This window comes from Convolutriloba macropyga, chromosome 3, assembly GCF_964194025.1.
Source record: "Convolutriloba macropyga chromosome 3, txConMacr16.3, whole genome shotgun sequence".
NCBI lineage: Eukaryota > Metazoa > Xenacoelomorpha > Acoela > Convolutidae > Convolutriloba > Convolutriloba macropyga.
In genome coordinates, this window is record NC_134470.1 from 68093227 (window position 1) to 68113324 (window position 20098).

General features: G+C 32.7%; 1 protein-coding gene across 5 annotated transcripts in view; it reads right to left on the reverse strand.

Annotated features, from left to right (window-relative positions):
- Window positions 1-20098, reverse strand: part of LOC142336391 (glycine receptor subunit alpha-2-like) — a 96207-nt gene that overhangs the window by 52228 nt on the left and 23881 nt on the right. For 4 of the 5 annotated variants that reach the window (XM_075385186.1, XM_075385189.1, XM_075385188.1 and 1 more), the window contains exon 3: window positions 2374-2441. In XM_075385186.1, the coding sequence (XP_075241301.1) occupies window positions 2374-2441 (68 nt within the window). Of the gene's footprint in view, window positions 1-2373; window positions 2442-5444; window positions 6894-20098 lie in introns of those variants that run through there. The other variant, XM_075385185.1, reaches the window with a different exon arrangement.

A 20098-nucleotide genomic window follows, 5' to 3' on the forward strand; every position in this document is an offset into this window, starting at 1 on the left:
GGATGAGCTCCGTAGTCAATCAGTCTGTTCAACTTCCGCTGGAAGAATCACATGAGATGACCGCAATAAGCAGAAATGTGGCCTGAATGAGCGGAATCATTGAAAAAAGATGTGACCGCAAAAAAAAGAAATGGGTGGAATCTGGGCTGAAAAAGAAAGCATTGGTCGGGAATAACCTGATCACTCTTCGACGTTTTTTTAATATTTATACCGACAAAAAACAAACCGACGTTCCTTATATTTGAAAACGACAAAAACTGACGCTTCTTGCGTTTCAACATCAACCAAAACCAATGCTGCTTATGTTTGAAATCGGCGAAAAGCGACGAAACCGAAGATATAAACCTCGTCGACAATCTGGGCGTTTCAACTGGGCGGAATCTGGGCTGAAAAAGAAAGCATTGGTCGGGAATAACCTGATCACTCTTCGACGTTTTTTTAATATTTATACCGACAAAAAACAAACCGACGTTCCTTATATTTGAAAACGACAAAAACTGACGCTTCTTGCGTTTCAACATCAACCAAAACCAATGCTGCTTATGTTTGAAATCGGCGAAAACCGACGAAACCGAAGATATAAACCTCGTCGACAAAAACAACCAGAAGCCTATGATTTTTTATGTTCATTTCGACTAAAATACTCAAAATAATAATAATAATAATAAGAACAATAATAATAATAATAATAATAATAAAAATAATAATAATAATAATAATAATAATAATAATAATAATAAAAATAATATTAATAATAATAATAATAGTAATCATAATAATAATAATAATAATAATAATAATAATAATAATAATAATAATAATAATAATAATAATAATAATAATAATAATAATAATAATAATAATAATAATAATAATAATAATAATAATAATAATAATAATAATAATAATAATAATAATAATAATAATAATAATAATAATAATAATAGTAATCATAGTAATAATAATAATAATAATAATAATAATAATAATAATAATAATAATAATAATAATAATAATAATAATAATAATAATAATAATAATAATAATAATAATAATAATAATAATAATAATAATAATAATAATAATAGTAAGAATAATAAATTGTTTTCGGAACAGACAAACAAAAGATTTATATTTTTTTACTCTTTTTGTATCACACATAAAGAACCGAGAGAACACCTAAAGGCAGTGTTGCCTCGTCATGTGGTGCCTCATGAAGCAGAAAATGTAGAGTCTTTATACATTTCAACTATTTAATTCGGAAAAACATGAAAAGGAAAAAAAGCTCAGTAGAAACCTTCTAGCAAATCAGCACTGCCTTATTTAAAGTTATCACGGAACCGATCGGCAAAATCTTTACAACCTATTATAGACAGTTGTGCAATTTCTTCAGTGAAATTTTAGTAACCAACAGTTTTCTTGCTCTTGTTGGAATGATTTTACTGTTAATTGGTCTTTCATATAAAAATTTTAAGTGTTTTGCGCATATTCTCTGTCTTTTAATTTTCTTTAAATCATTCATTCTCAAAAAAAAGATTTTTTGTACTGCACTCATTTAACTCCCCTATTTTTTAGTAATTAATTTTAGTAGCTCAACTAAATGTAACTCCTTTATGTTATAGATTTTTCCTGCAATTCTTAAGTCCTCAATTGAATCAAATTTACGTTTCCCATATATAATTCTCACTAGACGTTTGATTTTGTTATTTAGTTTCTTGATGTCACTCCTTGCAGCTGTACCATAAATTAAAACTCCATACTGTAATATCGGTTGCGCATTAATTTTGTAAGCAAAAATTAATTGATTTTTATGTAAGACAATTCTCAGCTTATAGAATGTAGCTGCCCCACGGGAAATACAGTCGTAGAGAATACTGAACGCAAACAAAGAGTCGCATTAATTGATCTGAAACTCATCTATCAGATATACCCCCAATACAAATGAGAAAAGCATTGAAAATCAACTCTGTTCCAAACAATTCTCGATATTATTATAAAATCATGAGTTTGATCGATTATCTTCACTGTTACCCATAATTTGTGCTAGAAAATTAAGCGTGATGTTATATGATGAAGCTAATCAACTGAAAATTGGACTAGCAATGTCACAGCAATATTGAGACTTTCCGGAAAAATTGTTTATTTTCAATGCTATATTCTCAACTGTAATTTAAATTCATAGTTGATGCAAGGCTCGGATTGCATTGAAGATTTCAACGAGTACTGGCGTTTGCCCTGCTGAATTAACCCATTATTAACTATTTTTCTAACAACTTAGATTAACATAGGTACATGGTTCACAAATGATTTTTCCACTACAATTTCTTGCCATTCTAATATTTCATAATTGAGCGTTTGAACTGACTTTCTTACCATAGATGTCTCTGATATTTTGCCGATCTTGTAGATACCAATGTCAAAACTGCACACATCCGCTTTATCTAAACAGGAAATTCATGTATTCACAAATTAACCTAATTAGATGCATGGTCATGACAATCACTAACTAATGAATTACTTCGCAACCAAATTAGTCCCTGATGATCAGAAACATATTTGGAATATCTTAATTGATAGATTTTGTCTGACACCACGCGAAACTGTCCAGCAGATTTTAGTGGCCACCAAGCTAAAACTCGAAACATTTTTTAGTAAAAAAAAACTTAATTATCTTAAGTTCAGTTATCTTAATTAATTAAAACTTAATTATCTTAATCTCAACAAAATTATAAGTGCTGGCAAATGAGTCTGGACAACAGAATCTTTACACCCTGAGGACAAGAATACACAGTTGCAACATTCAGTTGTAAAAGTTTTGTAATTTAAACATTTAAGGACTCTTAAGAAAATCAGACGTGATTGCAAAAAAGAGATTGATATCAGTGAGGACACTATAAATAATGGAATGACGGACATTCAACAAAAATCAATGCAACCTTTTATTTAAAAAAAAGTTTTATCAAGTAAAATTTTACCAAATTACAAAACGTGATATCCAGAAATCTACATCTATTCCGTTTTAAACTAATTTTCAAACTGAACAATATCTGAGGAAACAACTTCATTATAGTTCAACTTGTTGATTGATTTTTATTTTTTATAAGGCTCTGAAGGTTCAAATTCATGTGATTGCAGAATTTCAAAAAGTGAGAAAAACAAATTTCAAAAAATTGCGAACGCAAAATTATATCGAAGTCACTCAAGCAAGATGAGATAATCACAGGCTGATTCATGAGTGGTGTATTAAGTTAGCCCACTGAGCTTCACAGAAACCTATTTAAAAAAAATGGTTATCAAATCACTTTAAACACCATATTTGACAACAAAAAATAGCAAAAAGACCGAGTAAATCTCAGATTTCTTAAAACTTGTGCTGAATATTGGAAGCCAAAAACAGTCACACAAAAAATGTCAGAACATAAAATTGAAAAACAAAATTACAAAAGTCTGACCACAAAACAGCAAGAAACCCATAAAAAAGAGAATAATTTACAAGTCATCAAAACAATATTGAGAGGCAAATTTTTCTCGAACTCCGATATTATCTTTGAAACAATTTTTAAAACAATTGGCTGTAATTAAACAAAATAAAGGACAATAAACAAACAAAACTAACTAAAAAGCCATCTGAGTGAAGAGCGCAAAGTAAATGAGATTGAAGGGCAGCAGAAAATCCTGAAGACTACAAATACCAAATTCCCATCGAAACTCAAAAATTAACTCACATCTTTGAAAACATTTAGTGTCCAGTCAAAAAACAGGTGGTGATGAACCGAAGCCATTGATAAGTTTCTTTATTTAAACCACTTAAATCAAGGAGTTTTTTCATTCCTCAGGCAGTTATAAAACTACACGCAAAAAAATCTAAAGTCAAAACTAAAAAATTTAATCTTATTTTACTTAAAAAAAAGTGCAATACAGTTTCAATTTGGTCAATGCCGGAAACTGTAAGTGTGAAAATTATTTACGTTCTTTTAGACCTAGTGAGAACATCATTAAGACCTGTCAGTATGGGTACAAGTAACAAAACAACAGAAGAAACAAATCATCTAGATTCAAATCCAAATTCGTTTTAGTTGAAAAAACCACGACGAGACAAAAAACGCCTCAAAATCGTTTCATGGATACATAATTTGTAAACAGCAAGAATGGTAACATAATTATGCAAAAATTGACGAAGTTTAAAAAAAAGAGATCATCATGAGCAAAATCAGTTTGAAAAATGATATATTTACAAAATTTTTAAACGTCCATGACTCCTTGAAAAATATCTGAAATTTAAAAAAAAACCTTTTAATTTCTCATTCAAGGCCGGACAGGCTTTCTAGTGATACCACTCACAACTCTCTGCAAAAAAATCGATCCGCCAAAACTGACTGAACAAAAAAATCCAGTTGAGCATTTAGATCCCCAACCCCCCCCCCCCCCCCCCCAACAACTAGTTGGGTCGGTACAACTAATTGGAAAAGTAAATGTTTCTTGTTGTTTTACTCATGCCTGAAATTGGTTGTTTTCAAAAAAGATTAAACGCCGATTCAACAAAGTTCAGATTTCGGAAGTTCAATAGTCTTTAATAGTCAAAGTTACCAACATTAGCTAAGTGAAAACACAAAAAAACATAAGCTGTAGATGGAAGGATAATTTCTCAACAGAATTTTTAGCGGACATTTTAAGAAGACATATTCGGAATGCTTTTGGTTAACAATTTATGTGAACTCCATTACTGACCCCTTTTTAGGGAACCCCCAGTCAAGAGGCCTGTTTGAAATCATTTTAGATATGCCATTTGAACAATTACAGACAAAAAATGGTTACATTATCGGCACCACACTTTAGCGAGGCAAACAAGCACCTTAGTCTTGAAAAAAACTGCATCTTCATTCCATAAGCTCACATACTCTATTCATAAACTGGCAACATCGAAAACTGTATTTTCTTAAATTTACGGATCGAAAATGACCTATTCCTAAACAGGAATTTCCTAAAAAATAACAATCAATAACAATCGTTTTGTACATAAATCGTTTAGAAACAGTCATTTTCAAAAAAAATAGAGGTCAAAACTATAATATGTAACATTCAAAAGCGCTCAAAACGGCCATTTCTTAAACATACAGGTCGAAAATAATCATTTTCAATGTTTATAACACGGTAAAAAACAATCATACTGGTGAGAAAAACCAAAAAAGTGAAAACCATTTTTCCCTGCAGTCATTTTTCCCTGCAGTCATTTTTCCTGCGGTCATTGTTCCTAAAACCATTTTTCCCTGCGGTCATTTTGCTCATGATAACCTTTGAACTTGGAGTTTAAATGAGGCCAGAGGAGAAAAATAGAGCAACGAAAAGTTCAAAAATGCTAATTTTCGAAACTTCTTGTCTGATAAGTGTACTGTCTACTTAAAGAGACTCTCAGTTTAGGTCAAGAAATCCCAAAATATACTTACGAGAGAAGAAACTGGGCCGTCGACTTTTTTGATAGGTAGTGGGTATGACCTCATGAGGTCTGGCAGTTAGGACTGGATTGTAAATAGCGAATGCTGAGTAAATAAACAAAGTTATAACTAAGTTGTCAAACATTTTAAAAAAATAGATGGACGTCAAAAACTTTCAATTATTGATAACAACAATACTCATCAAAAGAATTTTGGTAGTTTAATTGTTCCGAATAAGAGCGGTGTTAGTCTGAAATTTTTGAGATAGTAAAGTGGTTTAAAGAGCTCAAATAGTTTGAAGCAAGAGGGAACAAGTTTTTTTCAAGATAAATTAAGAAATTTTGATTATTTCAAAGACACGTGTATTCTACAGTGAAGCAGAAGTTTAAACTATAAATATCCAAATTAGACGGTGATGTAAAATGCAAAATTCCGCTCATAGAACTTTTTATGTTTTCCAAGTTCAATTCAGTATGTAATTTCTTGAGGACACAATCTTGAGCACATATTGTTAAAATCTCACCACCTGCTGTATAAGAATATTTCTTCCGGGAGGTTTTTAAATTCAGATTTTGATTGAAGTGCCGAATAAACGAGCTAATATATTTACAATTCAGGTTTTAATTCCAAATTTAAAGTAATAATACAACAGGCTACAGGCCTTATTATAACCTAATCCGCTTATGACTATAAATTCAGACTTTTATTTTCCCTGTTCAGGTTTTGTGGGGGAAAATGTAAACATATGTTAATATAAATACAAACAAATGCCCAAGGTTTCGAATGTTATTGATGTTTTTGAACGTTCCGCAACTAGTCGTTTTTGACAGTTTCGTTAGAAAACGTTCCGAAATTTTTGGGGCACTTTTTAGAGAACAAAAGTACGAGAAATGAATTTGTCCTAATAAACACAAGCGGCAAAACAACGCCAAAAAGGACTTTAATATTAGCCAATCAAAATTTGAGAACTTTTTCAGCAACTTTGGCTTTTCAATAAACAATAGTCTTCAAAATAGGTTGTTATGATAAAAGACACAAATTCGGTTACTTTTCGGTTATGACAAAAGCCTGAATATTTGTATTTACTGGGCTTTTTCAAACAGATTCGGTCATGTGTTAAAGGTCAACTGGAAATAACTTTAGGGCTTAAAGTTAAATGGGTTCAATTCAATGGGAATTTTTCCGCATGAGCGAAATCAGAGTTAGTATTGTTGGTAAGTTTACCAAGTGTAAAATGATTAATTTTGTTCATTCTGCTCTGTCCGGTTGAGCTTTGAAGGAGAACAAATGCAAATGTTGCTCTGTTTTGTTCCTGTCCTTGAAGATAAATTGTGGTCTGGGATAATGGGGTATATGTAGGAAATAATTTTAATGGATGCTTAAGAGCAATTTCCAGAGTAATTTCAGATAGTAATGGAATATTTATGAAGGAGATAAATTTAATTTAAAATATGAGTGGTTGTCTGGGATAGCATCAAAAGCAAACACAAAGTTCATCGGTTTCCATCCACTTTTCCCCTCCCCCAAACAATAATTTCCTTATTAAACGGCTCATATGCACAAATGCATGCATATGTACACGAAAAAAAAAACACTTACACACGCACTCACTCACTCAGTCAGTCACTCACATACACACACACAAATACTCACCCATACTCACACACGCATAAACACACACAAACACACACACAAACGCTCGTGCGAATTCACACACGCACACAATCAAACACACACACACACACCACTAACACACAGAGAGACACACACATACACACACACACACCACTAACACGCAGAGAGACACACACACGCACACACACACACGCACACACACACACACACACATACACACATACCGCTAACACACAGAGAGACACACACGCGCACACACACACACACACACACACACACACAAACACACACACACACACACACACACGCGTGCACGCGACACACGCTCTCATATACACACACGCACACACACGCACGCGCACACACACACACATTACCACCAGCAGCACGCGACAAAAAATAGTTTCAAAAATTCTTACTTTTCAATCTAAGCTCGCTTTAAGTGTTTTCACCCGGAAACTCTGCAAATGCAGCTGAGAAAAGGACAAAAATTTTTGTTCACAGATGCAGCTTTGATGGTTATTCGTCGTATTTCTTACAAATTCTAAACCGCGTTGTTCCGCTCAGAAATTCATACTAAGCTAACATGGACATTCCTCAACCCAGGGCACCATTTAGTAATTACATTTACTCATCAGTTGATTTCAGATAAAAGACTTTTGAAAAAATCGACTGAGTTAAAGAAGCGTTGGATTTGCCTTTCAAATTGACAAAGAAATTGACAATTAACCAATTCTGTACCTGCAAAAATATCAAGCAATCTCACATCAAGAAATGACAGCAGGTTGATTTTCAAGAAATGCTTTTTATTGCAAACTTTTCAATTAAAAACACTTTGAAAATTATCAAAAAAAATAATACAGATGTTACCCCCATTTCAAAAAATTTGAGCCGAAAATGGGAGGCTGACAAAAAACATAGAAAAATTTTGATGAAAGTTGTTTATTATTATCCTTTTTTAAGAAATGGTTAAATATTTAACGAAAACCAATTGCTTTTTAAATTATAACAGTTACTCTTTAAAAATTGTCATTTATCAGAAAAACTCTGAACTAAAAGAATTACTGAAAAGATTCACACAGTCAATTGTTCAACTGTAACTCAAGACGATTAAATTGGTTGAACCGATTAACGATTATTTTTTTAACCGTTTTCCAGAAACAATAGAAAATTGTGTCAATAACTTTTTCGTAACTTATTCGACCCAAATCCAAAATCATTCATGTGATTGAACACTTCTTTTCTCTTGCCGTTTTTTTCTGTTAAGTGAAAACAATTTTTTGCCTGAAACAGAGTAATGCCTTAGCAATGAACTCAATGTTTCTTTCTCTACCAAAACGGCAGGTGACGAACATCGGGTACCAAAACATCAGGTGACGAACATTGAGTATGTTTATTGAAGATGTATAAAGTTTATAATCACTGCAGATGAGCTCAAAGATACTAAAAAAACAAGTTGGGAATATAAATGTTTTTCCTAAAACTTTATTAATCATTTCAACATATCAGTTCAAACTTGACTTCAAAAGATGAAAAAGTAACAAGTGAAAGAGAGAGAAAGAAAGAAAGGAAGAAAGAAAGAGATATATATATATATATATATATATATATATATATATATATATACATATAGAGAGAGAGGAAGAGAGAGAGAGAGAGAGAGAGAGAGAGAGAGGAGAGAGAGAGATAGAGAGAGAGAGAGAGAGAGAGAGAGAGAGCGAGAGCGAGAAAGAGAGAGAGAGAGAGAGAGAGAGAGAGAGAAAGAGAGAGAGAGAGAGAGAGAGAGAGAGAGATCGATAGATAGAGAGAGAGAGAGAGAGAAAGACAGTGAAAGAGAGAGAGAGAGAGAGAGAGAGAGAGAGAGAGAGAAAAGGGCGAAACTTCCTTCTTTTTCATTAACTACTTTAAAAAACTGTTTTAGTAGGAATGTAGTTTGCTCGATTGCTCGAACACGAATTATAGGACAAAATGAATTGATTAGTATCGTTTGGTATATTTGAGTTATCTTTGCAATGAGAATAGCTTGAAAACTTTTCGCCTAGGCAGCTGGATTTGGAGGAATGATAGAGCCGCTATAATGAGGTGGGAATTGCGCGAATTTGTGATCGCCAAATTAAAAATATGAGATCTCTTGTGTGCAAGACGTATTTGAATTGTCTAATTTAATCAAAAATTTAAATGAAATTAAGTCTGAATTTTTTGTGCTCTAAATAGTTATTATTGAGGAAATAAGTTATTTTAGCTAACACATTTTTTGGTGGGTGTTTTTTAATTTTTCTTTTTCACCTGAAAAATTACGATGATCGCTCCTCAGTCAAACGTATTTCTAAATATTTTCCAAACTATGAATTTGAGATGTACGTCAGAAGTTACTGTAAGGTTTATGATTTTTACTTCTCTTACAAATTGGAGGTGCATTTATTTTATGACTTCCATTTATGACGGTCCTATTAAAAGAAAGCGGCAAATGGTTATCAGAAAGAAAATTGTTTGCTGTCTATAATCAGCAATTTTACTCAAAGTGTTTAACTAGTTTTAAGTTTTACAACGATTAAGCTATCAATGCCGTCTGTTCCTGACCGCGAAAATTCACTTGGGTATTTCAAGGTAAAAAAAAGTTTGCTAGCAGTTGAGATTCAGCAGTTGATTTTAAAGGTAGATGTGTCAAAATCAAAAGTAATAAATGGGACTGTTTGAAAGTTAAGACAACTTCTTAAACAGTCTTTTCAGATGTTGGCGAGACAGTGCTAATGCACTTTAATCCACGCGACTGTTGCTTAGATACATGTGAGATTATAAAAGCACAGCAAAAGCATCCAAAATTATTCCAGTTTGATTAAGTCAAGTGGTTAAAAATCATTTGAACAGGTTTGGTAGGAATTTCATACCTATAGCAACACTTGACAGGGAACACTTGACAAATAAAACAACATGAAGTTTTTCAGCTTTTAATTAACGATAAGAATATTACTTATATAAGAGCACAGAAAACAAGTAAAGTAATGGTTGCACCTCGTATAAAATATTTAAGAATTCGTTAAGGATATTAATAGAGTTTAAATTGAATTGCTGGCCTCAGAAGAATTTCATATAAATAGAGAGCCATTAATAATTAAATGATAGCAAACTAGGAAAACCAAAGAATTTTAAATCAAAAACAACTGAACGTGATCACAAAGACAGCAATTTGAAATTAAAAATTCTAACTGACGGCAAGTCAATTTGCAAGGAGAAAAATCAACACAAAATAGAAATAAAAAATAGTTAGATTCTTTACATACTCAATTGATTAATCATACTCAAAACAACTAAAAAACAATGTAACTTTGTGAAACGTGCTGGAAAAGTTTCTCAGATGATTTGAATCGCGCAAATTAGACATGATAATATATCAAATAACAATGATCAAGATACTATATAAAACTTTGATGGAAACTAACTTTGAACTTAGGTTACGGTTGAAAGCAAGCTAAGGTTGGTGACATCAAATTCATTCGAACAACGAAAACATTGTTACTGTCTAGTCAAACACAATATCATAATTCTACATAGAATTATAATGTATTTCAAGTTTAATTTCTGGGTGTCAATAAAGGACAAATAAGTTTTTTTTTTAAAAAATCAGAAAATATAATTAAGTTGTTATTTGAAAAAACCGGCTGATCGCAAAAATCTTCTGCCTGCTCCATTGTTTACCAAAATTGAAAAAAAATCTCTGTAAGCTAAATATAAAGCAAGCAAACTATTTTTCTCAATTTTCAATTCGTCAAGAAACTGCTCCAACTTTCCCCACAAAGCTCGCTAGCATGAAAAACTAAATGAGGAAACCGAAGCGTATTCTACAATTTGCAAACAATTCATACCAAATTTTTGCATTCCAAAGCAAAAACTTGAAAATTTTTATCTCTGACAAACTGAAAAATCCCATAAAACTAGTATGATATTTGGTGGCCCCAACAAAAAAGATACTAGTCCCAGCAAATCTTTGTTTCTTCTGGGTTATCCTCTTTTATTTTGTCAAATCATTGAGTAAATAGTCATTGACTAAAACATTTACGAGAGAAAAACTATAATTTCATTTATATTTGAATAAATAGTTTCTGTCCTCAATTTTTAACTTTTCTCTTATATGTCCCAATGTCTTTGATAAAAAATTTGTTACTTCTTACCCGAATGACATCGTTTTTTTAGAAACAATATCAGCTCTAGAATTTTGTCAGTGCTTTAGACCTAAAGGTTTTGTTCATTTGCAAGAGGCATTGCGATGCAGAGGTATACGACAGAATTTCCGCCTTAGTAAAATTAGCTCGAAAATTAGTTACATACAATAAACGAAATTAGATGACATCCTTTGTATCTTACTTTTCGCAAAAGAGGTTCCGCCAATTGTGCGAAATAAAAGAACATTCGGTGTGAAAATTAGGTAACAAATCTTGTAGCACGTTTCCGCTCAATTTAGGTATCTATTATTCGCGCGCATTTTGAGCATGCAATAAGCACTTTAATAAAGATTTTATTGAAGCCTTCAATGCTTTAAAGTGATTTAAATACATGCAACCACAACAACTATTTTTTTCCCGAAAAATCCCTCGCACATCAAAGACTTTGTATATCAATGTGGGATTGGCCAATTTTAATAAGTAGTAATAAATAAGACTAATAAGTAGAAATAAGTAGTAATAAAGAACTACTAGTTGTAATAAGTTATGCTGATTTAAATAAGTAGTAATTCAGTTAGGCTAAATTGCGGATTATATGCGAAATCGAGCTAGAGTGCGTGCAAAAAATCGATACTTAAATGGAGCGGATGCGTGATACAACTCGCGCGAAAAATAGGTTATTAAGTTTGTACTTGTATTTCGCGGCTAAAATTAGGACACTTGCGAATACGGGATACGATATTCCCTTCCAATTGGCCGGTTTCTGCTAAAGTAGCTATTTTCCGCAATATTGTTCCACTTTCAATGTATTAACATAGTAAAAACGAACACGAGATACACGCATCGGGCATATCTGCCCGTGACGATTTGGGTATACTTCTGCATCGTAATGGGCTTCTTTGTCGCCCGGCTACAGGTGCTCTGGGAGAGTTTTGTTTTCAGAACTTTCCGATTTCGCCATTATCAACTTCTTGGTGTTGCTATGTTGTACCAATAAACGTCAAATCTGTTCTAACAAAATATTATTAACGATGATTCTTTTGCACTAACTCAATGAGTCAAAGAGTTATTTTTAAGTATAGAGCAAGTTGTGTGCTGAGGATTGTAATATTATACTGTTTGTATCTTTTCTTGCTTATAACTCTCTTGTTTGCATACATGTTCTGCTGTCTTAAAATTTTGTACAATCCTATAAAACTTCTGCTACAGATGAAGAACCTTAAACGATGACTTCAGAAAAATTAGCGTGAATTTTATTAGATATATTTTCTTCCAATGTCTTCATTACCAAAATTTTATAGAAGTGTGATCTTCCTGCTTACTGTTGACATAATCTACGAGGGTGGATGAAATAGTTTCTACTGTTCCTTTTAAACGGACACTAAAAATGTGTTCAAACAGGCGAAAGAATTGTTTTCTAGGAAAAAATTTATAATTGTACCAACATATTTTTAAAAATGGGGGAGTATATATGCCAGGCTGCTTTTTTCTTCAGTCAAATTTTCATTTTTTGTTTACGCATTGTAGAGAAAAAAAAGAAAAACGCCAATATGTAGCCCCCAGGATCTAGTTTTGATATATATATAAAAAGAAAAAGGAATTTGAATTTAGGAAACAGCACTTAACAGAAACGGGAAAGATTTAAAAGATTTATTGTAATATTAATTATGTAAGATGAAATATGTCGAGAGTAATTTTTTACAGTCTCGCGCCAAAAAAAATCAACATTAAATCTATCTGATCTAAAAATTCAAAAAAAAAATCAATTGTTTCAATTTTTCTCAAAACTTCCTTTTATAAGCTTTTTATGTGTCCCTCTGTTTTTTGCTGTCTTCTGAGAAGTTGAGAAGTCGAAGATTTCAAGCAAAATGGCAAAAATCATATTTGAGAAGATGAAACTAAAAGCAGAAAAATAATTGTTTTCTAAACTCCATAATTTTGTTCGAAAAAATTATATTAATATCTTCCAGCTATCCATTTCAAGAAAATTGAAGCCTGGAGACGTGAAAAAACGGGGTTCCTGAAATGAACATCAATTTAACCAAATTCAATATCAAATAAACCAAATTCATTATTGAGAAAAAAGTTACAACTCCCTTCTTATCTTTTTATTTGTCCTCAATACATTGCCACAGCAGATCATCCACTATAAACTTCTAGTATACAAAAAAATTTGAATCAAAGAAACGCAATAAAGAAACATTTGTGGGCTAGATAGTTTATGGATTGCCACATTGAAAGGTTTAACAGAATTGTTCAAAAATGTTTTGAAAATTAGAAGTTTTTTCTGTTCCTACTCTATATTGAAATTTGTTCTAATGATCTTTACTAGTCTTTGAGTGTTTCTGTAAACTAAAAAACTAAATAAATCTTTGACTGTCAAAATTCCCATATAAGAAACAAAAAGTTTTGTGGAAGATCAAAATGAACTTTTTTGTTCAGTTCACAGAATTTTTTTAATTTTTTTTCCGTTCGAAATACTGTGACATAAAAGAATAAAAGGCCCAAGAAGTAGAATTTACTGATAAACATAGTTTTCAAACGCTAATAAGAATGAGTTTTTAAGGGCGGCTCTGAACCTTCCTCTACCTGTTTGACGCAATAATAGGAAGAGTGCGAAAACTGTCACAAAAAAAAACAAATTAGAAGACTTACCTTATATTTGCCATGATCAGCGGTTCGAAAAAACTTTCAAAACAAATTTGTGTTTATTATATCTAATTGGCAGCATATCTGCGAGATCTTTACCATTTGGCTAATATGCTCATGAAATATCAAAAAATGGAAATTTCGAAATTTTCAAAAGGTCATTTTGAATTTAGTGTCAGTTTTTCAAATACCGATGCAATTGCTCTAAAATTCCATACCCAGTTCTCCATTATAAACTACTCAGGTTGAATTGAACGACAACGAACTTTGAGTGAGGTGAGATGCCATACAATTTTTTGAAAAAATTGGTGTCGGTGTTCATATTTGTGCATTTGTTTGTGTGTGTGCGTGTGTGCGCGCTTGTGCGAGTGAAAATTTGTATGTGCGCGTGTGTTATGTGGATGTAGTAATAGCCGAGAGAGAAAAGTTAGTGTTGCAGTGGATTGCAAAAAGGGACATAATGCAAAACCTGTCGGAAATCATAACAAAATTAGAAATTTTTTTGTATCTGCTGCAAACTGTGGCTTTAACCCAAAACCAAACTGTGACTAATGTCCAAAACCAAAACAGTGAGTTTGTAAATCTTGCTGATGACACATCTTGCTATTTTAAAAACTGAATATTCTATTATACTCATGAAAAGTTAGAGTTGAAAAAATATTTGAAAAAGGTGAAAAAGATACATTTCAAAGCTTAGTTTGAAAATCAAATTCACCAACGCAATTGCCTCTCAAAAACCACATCTCGTTGCTTTGGTTTTTCTTTATCTTTGTCTTTCAAATAGTAAAACACTTATCTTTGTTGAATGTTGTAAAGAGTTTTTGTTGTTATCTGCGAAAAAAGACAAGTAATTTGGTAAACAGTACAACCAAAATATCTCCATTTAAGCTGCTTTCGTACTCAGACTCGCACGAGCCATCTTCTTAACATAGTTCAGGGAAAAAGTTATAATCTACAAGTCTTCAACTCTACTGCTTTAAATCCACAAAAATAACATTGCAAGATTAATTGGCCAGATTCTTATCCAAAGTCAATGTACTTTGGTGCAAGATTCGCGTTTCTCAACAATCGTTAATAAAAATCAGTAAACATCACATAAATAAATCATATATAATCAGTAGAAGTTTGTGTGGTGCCTCTCATATAAATCGACCAGAAAAAATTATAGGGAACTATATTTTTCTTGTGCTGTACTGAGTGCACTATGCAATATTTTTTAGTAATTTGAAAAAAATATATAAAAACTAATTGAGACAATTTTTCACCTACAGCTTTACTAAAATTGTTTTTGGGAAAAACACTTTTGAGCCACAGATTGAATTGTTAAATTGTCGGAACAGCTGCTGGTTTGAAAAGGAATACTTTTGACTTTTAATTGGTTGCCTTCCTGTCAGTTTTGTAAAAATAACGTTTTATAAATTTTTTTCTGGTAAACGATCACAATATCGGTAAATGTACAGTGGTTTGTCCAACTAACACAAGCTAGCTGCTGCTGGCAAGGTATCAAAAAATTAAACAAATATCAAATTCGGAAATCCAATTTGGAACAGCCTAAGATGTGAAAATGGATTAATTCCAAGCTGAATTCAATTGAAAATTTCTCTTAAGATTCCCACACAATTGCCTACAATTACTTTAAAGATTGCTTAATTGAAAAAAAAACATGGTGCTCAACCTTTGAGTTGCATCTTTTTTGTGTTGAGTTGCATCAATTTTTATTTGCAAAAGGTTTGTTGCATTCCTGTTTTAATGTTTCATTGCGACCCCACTTTAGTGAGTGGAGGAACTATAAGCTGAAACGGGGTTTTTTGTTCAGTCATTTTTAGCTGATCGATATGTTCATGGCAGAGAGTTGTGAGTGTCTAGGATTGCCTATTGTGTGCTCAAAAACTTTTTTTTGGGAGCAAGTCCTTCTGCTGAGCCTCGCGCTCTCCTGGTCTTCTCTCGGGTTCCTGTGCTTCTCCTTTGCAAAGGGCAACCTCACTTCTGCTGTTGGCTGCTGGACTAGGACGAAGAGAAGAGTTGCAGCTGGAAGATTCAAATGGAGTCTTTTACTGGAGAGGGTAGCTGGAGATGGCCAAGTCCGTCGCTGAAGTCCGAAACAACTGGATTTGAATTTTTCAGCGTCTTCATTTTATCATACTTTCCATATGCGTTAAATTTAACGAATCAAAATCATTGACATCAGAACTCTGATTCTTTTCTTTTGGTAATATGTACCACATGGATTATGAACTTAGAATTACAAGCCCTTTCATATGCATCCTTTCCAATTGTGTTTATGCATACAAAATTAAATCAGAACCACACACCCATACTTCATGTAAATTACTTTCTAATAAATTGCACATATGTATTTCCACTAAATGAGGGTTATGAAGTTGGAATTTCATTAAAAAGCGGAAAATAATTTGTTTTATGCTTTAATCAACCACCTGAGCCCGTATCTTTTTCCTCTCAACAACACTCCTTAAATTTCTATCTCCATTTTTCTATTACTTTACTCCCTTGCGTTCCAATACAAATTTAGAATGGCAGCTCGAAAAGCGCGCAGCTTATCGTTGTCAAGCTCTAGCTCCAGAGCCTCGGAAACTCCAGTGAGCAATGCGACAACCGTTTCACCGACGGCCAAAATGGGACAGTCCCTTCCTCAGTGGAGCGGAACTGTCGCATGACGCAGTTCACGGTACCCATGTCCAGTGGCCTCAAGTCACCTAGAGTGTCAGGCGATCACGGTCAAGGTCGCAACGACTGAGATCAGAGACGACAACAATTGCCTCGGGTGGTGGCAGTGCCAGTGGCCAAACACATTGGGTGGGGACATGACCTTTAATTTTTACAGAAATGTCACGAGCAAATTTTTTTTATAGTTGCACATACATATTTGACTCCACAGTTATTATCACCGCATGCATAGTATATAAATACAAACTAAACTGAATTTACATTCTTTTTTTCCCTTAGTCAAGCAAATAGCGCTCGACTCAGGCCTTTTTCCTTTGTTATAAGCAATTGAGGCTATGCAACAATTATTTTAGAGTTAAATTGCGTCTATTGTTCGATTCTACATCCTCCTCATCTTGTGTTCCTATTGTCTAACATCTTGCCAAATTGCTGTCAGTTTTTCTAAAATTTGTGACAATTGTCATCAACAGTGTTAATGGTTTTACCTTTAAAGATCCTGAATGGTTTATATTTGATTCTCGGGTAAGAGTTTTTCAAACTTTTTTGAATTGCAGACTTTTTCATCAAAAATTGCGTTAAATGAATCTTAAATTGGGTAAATTAAAAAAAATAGATTTTCGAACTCACCTTTTTTATTCTTAATTTTGTCACTGGATACTTAGTCTCATTTTGACAGACCTTAGCAACCCTTTACTGAACCAGAGAACAATTTGTTGTTGGTTATTAGTTGGGTTGTTTTGTTTGTAATATCATAGTTCTAAAGGTTTCAATACTGTAGTTTTGTTAATGTGTTTGTGAAATTTTGAGTTCTGTCTATACATGTTCTCCTTGCGGCCTTATAACTTAGTCTAACGTATAAAAAGTCCAAATGGCTTCACCAAGATTTGCAAGACCATCATTTTTATTTAAAAGTTTTTTGATTTTCGAGCAAATATATAAAAAAACAAGGATTTTTTTTACTTTGTCACCTTTTACAATACCGTCAATATTTAGCAAATATCTGTAACGACCCCATGTTCAGTGACCGCAAGCTACCTAGAGGGTCAAGTGATCCCAGGCGTGGTCACCAAGACCGAGAACGGAGACGACAACAAATAACTCGGGTGGTGGCTGTGTCAGTGACCAAATAGATCGTGTGGGGGCATGATCTCAAAGTTTTACGGAAGTGTCACGCGCAACATTCCTTTATATTTGCACATACATATTTGACTCAAGACTAGTTACCGCCGAATGCATACTATAAAATATAACTAGACTGAATTTACGTTCTTTTCTTTCGTCCCTTAGTTAAGCAAAAAGCGCTTGACTCAGGCATATTTCTTTTGCTATAAGCATTTAAGGCAATGCAACAAATTTTTTAGACCTAAATTGCGTCTAATGTTCGATCTTACATACCCCTCATCTTGTCTTGCTTTTTTCTAAAATCTTGCCAAATTGTTGTCAACTTTTCTAAAACTTGTGAGAATTGTCAACAACAGCGTTAAGGGTCATAACTTTAAAGATGCTGAAAGGTTTGTTTCGAGCTTTCGGGTAAGGGTTTTGTAAAATTTTTTGAATTTCTGACTTTTTCATCAAAAAAGGCTCTAAATGACATTTAAATTAGGCAAGTAAAAAAAAGAGACTCTCGAACTCACACTTTTTTGTTCTTAATTTTGTCACGTGATACTTAGTCTTATTTTGACAGATCTTTGCAACCTTTTACTGAACCAGAGATTAATTTGTTAGTGGTTATTTTTTGTGTTATTTGGTTTATAATGTCATAGTTCTAAAGGTTTCAATACAGTAGTTTGGTTAAAGTATTTGTGAAATTTTGAGTTCTGTCCGTATTCGTTCTCCTTGCGTCCTTCTAACTTAGTCTCACTTATAAAAAGTCCAAAATTGCTTCCCCAAGAGTTGCAATATTATCATTTTTATTTGAAAGCTTATGGTTTTCTTAAAATTTTTTTACTTTGTCACTTTTTATATTACTTACCGTCAATATTTAGCAAATATCTATAACTAGAGACGGCATCCTCCTTCTTTCCTGTTGGAACTTCATTTGTATGAGTGCTTTGAACTGAACTAATGGTTTTCTGGTTTTGATACCACTCATTTTTTATTAAAAATGTGATATCTGGATATCTGCCAATTTCTGAGCTTAGATTTTTGTTGCCTTTCCATATCTTTTTAGTTGGGAGATCCTTTCGCGTTGAAAGAATAGGAATGCGCAATTGAAATTTTTTAAAATTTTCCTTGTATTGCTTTTGGTTCGAATGTTTTTTGGTAAATTATTTGATTGATTGAGTTTCTCGTTCTTTCCGTAGTCATATGACATCCTCTGGATAATGAAATTTCTCAATTGCTTCCTCAAGAGGTATAAAAGAACATGTCTCAATTTCTCACGCAGCATGAATGAACCTTTTTATTGGTTTCATTTGATACCTTTTGGTTTTTTTAATCACTTAGAGAATAATGGTAACCAACAATGGAGACTTTTTTGAATAATTTCCTGGGAACAAAAAATCTTCCAAAATTCATTAACATCTTTTGTTCTTAAGAAAAGGAAGCATTAGCATAAAATAATAGATAGAAACCAAGGAACTGAAAGCTAGTTTGTTCCGGCAAAAAAAAAACTAAAGAAAAGTATACTCAACTCAATGAAATGATTTTAAAAAGGATTAGATATAGAACAGAAAAGAACATAGATATTTCATTTTTATTTTTCTTTTTCGCAAGCACTTGATTTGATAATACTATAGAACAATCTCCTCGGATTGAGCAAAAATTCTTCATTTTCTTAATGTTCAAAAAATATTATTGACCGCGCAAAAACATGCGGATATTTTCCAGAAATTCAGTACTTGTATTCCGCAATCTATGTTAACATTATTCATAACAATGGAAGATTTAGGTAGGCAAGGATCATACAAAACCTTACGATAAAATTATTTTTTTAATCTGCCCGACATCAAAACCCTTTGATAACTCAAAAAAACTTGCAACCTCTGAAACTTGTTTTTCAATACCACAACTGTGAAAACAACATTATCAGCTGAATTACACCGGTAAATTTGTGCATTTTTGGCAAATGTGCTTAATTTCGTAAGTAAAATCAACTTTTTTTATTAATGCATGAGTTATTCATTTCCCTTATTCCCATACTCTCAAATAGATTCCAGCTCCATGATTTATGGCACCACTCCACTTCTAGTTGCTAATGAAGAGCGATTGAAATTGTTTGTGACACAACAGACACAAAAAGTTCAATTTGTTTGCGATGGATTTTCTTCAATAAAAAAAGAATTTCGATAGAATTAAAAGAAGACTTTGATAATGAAATTCCCCTTGTTTCCGGCTTGTTCTATTCCTCAATTTTTTTCCATCATGTATAGACTGAAATTGCGTCTGAGTGTTTCTAGTTCCTTTTAGTTCTATTTTGCTCTGAATGTATGTTAATTTTTGTGGCAACAAAAACAAAAATACCAGTTCTTGAAAGCAATTTGAAAGTGATACAGAAAGGAAATGGTGTCAGGACATAATACCCAATGCCAAAATGCC